At 48.7% G+C, this 7,612-nt stretch overlaps 1 protein-coding gene across 1 annotated transcript in view; it reads right to left on the bottom strand.

Moving 5' to 3' along the window:
- DSCAM (DS cell adhesion molecule) overlaps nt 1-7,612 on the bottom strand; it is a gene marked incomplete at its 5' end in the record, with an annotated part of 274,168 nt that overhangs the window by 27,075 nt on the left and 239,481 nt on the right. Inside the window, 2 exons of the mRNA XM_011375311.1 lie at nt 297-446; nt 3,704-3,819. Coding sequence (XP_011373613.1) covers nt 297-446; nt 3,704-3,819 — 266 coding nt within the window. The remainder of the gene's footprint in view (nt 1-296; nt 447-3,703; nt 3,820-7,612) is intronic.

Below are 7,612 nucleotides of genomic sequence, written 5' to 3'. Positions count from 1 at the left end.
AAGAGGGTGGCCAGGACGCCCTCTTTCTTTCTACCCTGGGCCTGGCACAGAGTAGGTACGCAGTAGTGCTAGCTGCCTTCGTCTTTTCCTGTGTCTTTTAAGTACAAAAAATGAACTCGACTTGATATTTCTAGCACTTTCATCATAAGCAAACTCATACCAAGTCATTGGCTCCACCTGACATGATTTTAAGAGCAGTTTAGACCGAAGAACAAAGCTCTAGTCAGGGACAGAGCAGGTAATGTCCCGTCAGCATCACCTCACCCACGCAGCTTAAGTGCTGCGGGACCACTCACTCGTTCCTGGCCGAGCGTCCGAGACGTCCACCAAGGGCCCGGTGGCCTGCGACACCGACTGGTAATGGACCGTGTGCGTCACCGTCAGGGACTTCTGCTTAGCTGCCTCTCCAAAGTCAGCGTCCGTCAACAGGACCGTGGAGCGATCATCTGCAGGACAACAGGGACACACAGAGCCACACGCATTTATCCCCTATTAAATGACACTCTGGCCTTCTGTCTCCTAAGTACCTGGATTATCCTTGTTGGCAACAATAACAACATCATCTAAAGCAACAAAAACAGCTAAAAATTCAAGTGTTGTCTTAGAATGGGTCTAGAATGTTAGAAACAGAAGTTATCCTTGCGGGTTAGCTTTGGAGCGTGAGTGAGAGAGACCCACCGCAGAGAAGGGTCACTCCTCTCCCTGGGCCTCGGTCTCTTCATCAAGGGGACATCGATGTGGAAGGCTTGTTGCTGCAGCTGCCCGTTTCACAGAGTTTGGGATTTATGTGCTGGGGAGCCATCTGAAATGAGCTGTCTGAGCATGGGAAGAGGCCATGGCGGTGGTCTAGCCTGGGCCGGCTCTCACACTGAACCTGGCAAGCGTCTGGGGGTCGGGGGTGCGGGGAAGACAAGAGAAAGGTTTACGGAGTCCCCCGTTTGAAAGGGTTTGAGGTGTGTTCCTTTTCTTCCCGCCTCTTCTGAGCTCTAATTACTCCAGAGCATCCTTCAATTGACTTCTCAAAATGACTCACTTGTCAGATTTCCCAAGTCCTACTGGCGTAGGCACTTGAAGGTTTGAGAAGCAGGAGCCTGGGTTCAGGTGAACTGGGAGTGTGGTCTCAAGATTTTCATTACTTCGTTGTGATATTTTTCACCCTTTCTTAAGAGCTTTTTCACTCCAAAGGAAACTGCGGTTAGGCTATCTAGATTTTTCATACATTTTCCAGCACTGCAGCCTGCGATGGTGTCCCTCCGAGTTGATGGGCCAGCAGGGCCACCCTGCAGCGTGCCTTGACACAGAACGGTGCTGGAAAAGTCATCAACAATACAGCTACACTTCTGTGCCCAAAAAAGGCTCTGAACAGAACGAACCTCACCAAATCCAATTACTCAGGCTCTGGCAGGAAAGGAAAGCCTCTTGAAGTCAGAATAGAATTTCTTGGCAGAGGAGGAGAGGGCAGGCTGCCAAGATGTCTGCCAGTGTCCCATCATGTGGCCCAGAGGAGGCTGGGGCTGCGGCCAGGGAAGGGCTGTGCGTGGGGCGCTGGCCCCGCAGCCTTCACGTGCCCCGCAAACAGGGTGGCATTTCTGCGACTTTCTTCCAGCTGGACCTGGCAGCAGAGGCTCGGTGTCTACACTTGTTTTTCATTAGCAATACCCACGTGCTGTGGTTCTCACCAGGTAGTTAGGAATATTAGTCAGGAATCGACCAGGTTGTCTGCGGGGCCAGTTTACAAACTCTTAATGGGGAATTTCAGGTGCCTGTCAGTGGGTGGGGTCCACCGTTCATTCTGGGTAGACACTAACGGCTCTCTCACCCTGGACCCTCGCAGTCGCAGCCCAGGGTGGCCTAAAGCATCACATTTCTATTTCCCCAATAATGAGCGAATGCCATTGACCCACTGTCAGGCATCACCCGGGGGTACGTGACTCTTGGTGGTGACAGATGATCCTGCGAGGAATGTAATGCGTCGCTGGCCAAGGGTCGTCATGATGTGCAGGAATGACGAGCAGCTCCTTCTCTGGTTTGGGCCGGTGCCAACTGGGAGGCAGTGGCTTCCAGGACCCACCCAGGCATCCATCTTAACCGCCGCAGGTAGAATTAATAACAGCTAGAGAGGAACACCTAGCAAGTATTGTAACTAGAGTGTGAGATCGAAAAAACTATGTTTTGGTGTTTCAAAAGAAATTTTAGTTTTAGTGCCCAATCTATTTACAAGAGAGATTCCAGATACACCAATGAAAAGATTATCAAAAACACAACATGGTGCCTTGTCCTGATGTGGGCAAGCTGATACCGCCTTGTGTATTTCAGGATAAGGAGCGACTCCTCATACACCATGGCAGCATTCAAGCGAAGGTGGTTGGTCAAAAGCCACATTGGACTTGCCCAGCCTCCTCTACGTGCTGGTACTCCAGGAGCAAGCTGGAATCCAGCCAGGGAAGCCCAGGCCTTAGAATTTATGAGCCATTAGATCAAGATGTCTCTGCTCTTGCGGGGCGGGGGCAAAGAGCAATGGAGATGTTCTGCCAACCCGGCCATTTACCACTGCCTTGCTGCCGGGAGGTACCGAGGTAAGTGCAAGGAGCTGGGTGGTTTTAGCCAAGCCACAGGAAAGGGTTGCTCTGGGACTGACTGGCAGCAAACACTTTCCAGAATAAACAAAGAGCGAAGTTTGAAAAGAGGCAGCCTTGGCAACCTGCCGCAGAGTCTGTTCCCATGGAAACGGAACAGCTCGGTGATTCTTCCACGGTGAGGGATTCTGGGATGCAGCCTGCTGATATGGAAGCAGGTGACTGGTGGAGAGGGGCAAGTAGGTGGCTGGCGGGGGCCTGCTCCTAGCCTTCCACGTGACCCCTCAAGCTGTGTAACCTGTCTACCTCCTAGTCACTTCGTGGTATCGCTTTCCTGTACTGGTTGGGAGGGTTCAATTAAATAATGCCCCTAAAATGCTCATACGGGTACGTGACATTTGGAGAACTCTCAGTAAATGCGAGCTATCCTTCTGATCATTACCGCATGGAAATGCGAAGTCTCTGATTCTAGAATAAACAGAACGATCTAGGCAGGCAGTGCGGGACAGTGGACTGCAATGGGAAGAGGCCAGGGAGTGTCAGGACGCCTGGTTCTGGGCAAACAAGTCTCCAAAGCTTTTTGGGTGTTGGTTTTGCAATCGTGGAATACGAGGCCTGGGCGACCCCCAAAGCACTGGGAAGCATCTTCCAGAATGTGTACGGGGTGCTAGGGGGTGGAGAAAAGAGGTTCTGTGCAGAGACGTTTGTTTGTTAGGCGTTAAGCAGAGTTTGAACGTTCCCTTTAACTCAGGCCTTACTGGAGCGAAGGAAAGCACGGGCTGCGTTTCTGAGACAGGGCTTTGGCGTGTGGCCCTTCTGGATCTATGTGATCACAGGTGTTCGTTCCACAGAGCGGCACCAACAGCCTCTCTGGGAAAGGCCCGAAGTGGATCCGAGCTGGGGACCGCCTACCCCGGGTGACCTTCAAGGTGTGCATAAGCTGCTTTGCCTCCACATTTGCCGGTACTCACCATTCCCCTCAGTAACAGTTCTCTGCCTTCTAACGGCTTTGCTCACGTGGCCTTAGAGACGGTCTCACATCTACCGTCCCCCACGCACTAGTGTTTGGGCTGGGAGGACACGGCCGTAGCAGCCACGCTGCGTAAAGTCGCAAATCGGCACCTTACCGATGGTCTCCATTGTGTCTCTTTCTTCAATCAGAAGCTGAGCCCTGGGTATGTCGATGTGCATTCTTAGGGTTTGCTGTTGCTTGCTCAAGGTATCGGAAGTCCGGGTGTTCTTACTGGGAATAGAAAGGGGGAGTATTAACGAGCGCGGTTCGGCATCATTACATCACCCCATGGGTGCTTGCGAACCAACCTGGTTTATTCCCTAGCGATGTGGATGTCTCGTGGGGAGTGGGGGAAGAAGCAGCACGTGATAGAATTTTTCCTTCATGCAAATGGTACTTATTCGTATTAAATTTCAGCGGTCAGTTGTGAGGTTCAGAAAATATAAATTGTCAATAGAGATTGGTTCTACATCTGTCAATAGAACCTTGGGAATTTTCCATTTCTTGTGTAAAAGTGAAACCAGACGAGGGGTTTTGAAAGCAACGACACTTTCGTTTGTGAGCTGTGAGCTGCTCCGGCGACAGCAGGAGGGAGCATGGCACAGCTGGGGTCTGGACGGGGTTTCACTAATGGATCTGCGGTTAGAGCTGGTGCGGTTTTATTTCTGTTCTCGTAACAAATCATAAACCTTGTTAACTTCCCTGACATTAGTTCAGTGTTCCCAACTGATACTGCATTTTAGAGTAGAAAAAAAGGCAATTACTATAAGAATTTTATCTCAAAATTTGTGTACCAGAAAATTACTCTTAGAGTGAGCTGTCTGCTAATTGTAACCGAAAATAGGTAATAACATGGCATGGTACAATCAAATTCAGTTACAGCCTGCTGTAAAAAAGAAAAAAAATTCACACGTCACACACACACATACACACACACGCACACACACACATACACACACACGCACACACACAAAGTTCATAAAGGCTTTAATCAGCAACCCACATTAGAATAGGTGTTCGGTCTTTATAGAATTGTAAGGATTGGGCAGACTTTTCAAAGAATGTTTACTGAAAACACCCTCTAAGAAGCAGCCATCATTCAGATAATTCGGTCAATGAGATAAGCCACGGCATCCACGAATCCAGCTCAATAACTGGCAAGATCTGTTTTGAGAAAGATTTCTGGAGCCTAGTACCCTCCACAATAATTTATCGCCGTGCTAGTGGAGAATAAAGGGGTACCATCCTGCATCTCAAATGCTTTTTGCTTTAAGCGAGCACTCACCAGGAGGCCCAGATCTTTTTTGTCCCTGAGAACTCATCCACTCTTAATTTTTTTCAATTACAGTTGACATTCAATGTTATTTTATATTAGTTTCAGATGTACAGCATAGTGGTTAGACGTTTATATAATTTACGAAGTGATGCCCCCAGTAAGCTAGCACTCACCTGGCCTTCTAGAACCACGTGGCTGAAGGAACGTTAATATTCTGAAGGTCAAGTTCACTCCAGAGCCTTTCGAACGTGAGCACAGGGAAGTACGTGTTAATATTCTGAGTATTACATAATGACCCTTTGTTCACTTGAGTGTGAACAGAAGTCCACGAAAATGACAGCTTCTGTGAGGTGCAACGTCGCTACCTAGGCCTTGACCTTGAACCAGATATCCTACTCCACGGCTGAGTAACTGGGTTGTGTAGCCAGATCATGCTAATGATGCAGAGCCCAGATTCAAACGTTTTGGCCTGAATTTTTCACACGGTCTGTATACTCTTAAAATAATTTAACAATGCTCTCCACTTTACTTGTGTTTTGTTTTTTTAACAGCAAAGATTCAAATACTTGCATAAAATGACGAGCATGTTGGTGACTCGGGGGCTGCGGTTACGACGTGCTTAGACAAGCTCCATTTCCACAGAAACATATGGGAACTGCTCCTCTGTGAATATCTGAACGATGTGTTCAGAAACTTCACTGGGGACTTGAGCTTGTCCTTGCGCCAAAAATAGAAGTGTGAGCTGGTCCCTTCCGCTCGCCATGAATAGTTATGAGGCGGTCGGCGGCTGCCCTGTCAACCAGCAACGACCCCGAGCGCGGGGTACACTTTGCCGCGAGGGGCTCACCTCCAGGCTGACACAGGAAGCCCGCTACGTGACTGCCGCGTGTGACTGCTAGTGCCACGGAGACTCAGAGTACGATTATCCTTCGCGGACGAGAACAGTCAAAGCTGGAGGCAAGTCTCCCTCCCAGGGCTGCTCCTGCGAAGGCGCGCAGTGGGGAGCCGAGGCCACGGCCCGCAGCCCCAGGGTTCGCTCTGGCTGTTCCTCCCTCCCTTTGCGCTTGCTGGCCCCGGGGCTTCGAGCGTACCCCCAAGCCCGGCCCCACCCCAGCACCTGAGTGGCTGGCTCCTCCCCATCTTTTCAATGGAGCTGGGTTGGACTCGTCTGGAAACTTCTTCTTCTCCCCACTCTCAACTTGGTCCCCTCAGCCCTGAACACTCCCTGGCACACGTTTAATTGACTTATATGTCATCTGTCCCCCACTGGAACATAAGCTCCCCGAGGGACGTTTCATCTGTTCTATTCCCTAGAACTCAGGACTGTAAGTGGTCAAGTCGGTGCCCAGGAAATACTCGTTGGGGGCGCACGCTGTGAGCTCCATGACAGGCGCCAGGGGCTCTGCTTCGGGGCAGTGACATTCTTACTCTTCGGTCCCGGCCACACTGTTTCTTTGTTTTAATCTTTGCTGCCATATTTTATAATCAATCGTTATATAAAGGCTGAGTCTCCAAAATTATAACAACTGGTCATTAAAACAGCAGCCAACTCTCAAGAAAAAAAAAAGAAAATTGAAGAATCCTCATTTGTGAATGTTTTCACTGTGGAAATAAAACTGCATCTTTTATATGATGTAAAATCATGCTAAATATACTAGCTATTATTGAAATATCACCTTCCATTACACCTGCCACCTGGTTTTCTGACTAAAATGGCAGAGCCGACGTTGGCTCACAGTGACTGGTGTTTCCGGGCTTAGCTAACAAATGACTTGCAGTTGCTACAAACAACTCTTCCTTAAAGTCTTCCTATTTCCTTAAGTTTCATGGAGAAAAAGACTAATGACTATGACTGCCCACTGTTCCCCACCCAGATACGACACGCAGCATTCGTAAGTATGAGATAACTAAGGCTACGAGGACCCTCTCTCGTTCCTTAGCTGGGTGGGGACTTTTTATATCACATTCACGTCTGTGGCCGCTTCTGTGCCATGATGGCAGGGCGGAGGAGGTGGGGCTCAGACTGTGGCCCACAGAGACAGGGACGCTCGCCACCCGGCTCTGTCCTGGGAAACGTCCGCCGATCCCCGGTCTGTATTATGAGGGGCATCGCTGGACCCTTCTTTCCCAAAGTGGGAGTGCTAACACCTCAAGGAGCACACAGCTGAAAACCGGGGAGAGTGACAGTCCTTGCCACACAGGCTTAATGGGAGGATTAAACATACGTAAGAATTTAGACCTCACGTGGAGTGCATAGTACAAATTAGTATTATTATTATTATACAATCATTTGGATATAAGAAAAATTGCCAAGACTTTTATTTATATTTACTTTTTAATCTAAAAAAAATTAAGCTTGGCTAACATCTACTATGTTGGTACTTATGTTCATATATAAACTTTATATATAGATTAATTTCTCATAGTTTACCACTTCTAATAGCTAACCATTTATTGAACACTTAGGATGTGTCAGTGAGTGTTCTGAGACCTTTACAGGAATTAACTCATTTTATCATAAACATCGAAAAAGCTAAACTAACTTAGATCGCTCAGCACGCTCTTTCTCTAGCTAAACTAATTCCAGCTCTGGGTCAGGGCCTTCCACGCTTACAATGCGCTCTTACTGATACTGGTGCTCAGACGCTAATCGCGTGCTGGCTAGCACCTTCCAGCACGCCAGCCTGGCCTCTAGAAGGCTGGTATTTTTTAAAACCGTTCTCGCTTAATTACGTAAACAGGAAATCC

Source organism: Pteropus vampyrus, unplaced genomic scaffold (assembly GCF_000151845.1).
Source record: "Pteropus vampyrus isolate Shadow unplaced genomic scaffold, Pvam_2.0 Scaffold270, whole genome shotgun sequence".
NCBI classification, from domain to species: Eukaryota; Metazoa; Chordata; class Mammalia; order Chiroptera; family Pteropodidae; genus Pteropus; species Pteropus vampyrus.
This window is presented reverse-complemented; position numbering and strand designations above follow the sequence as displayed.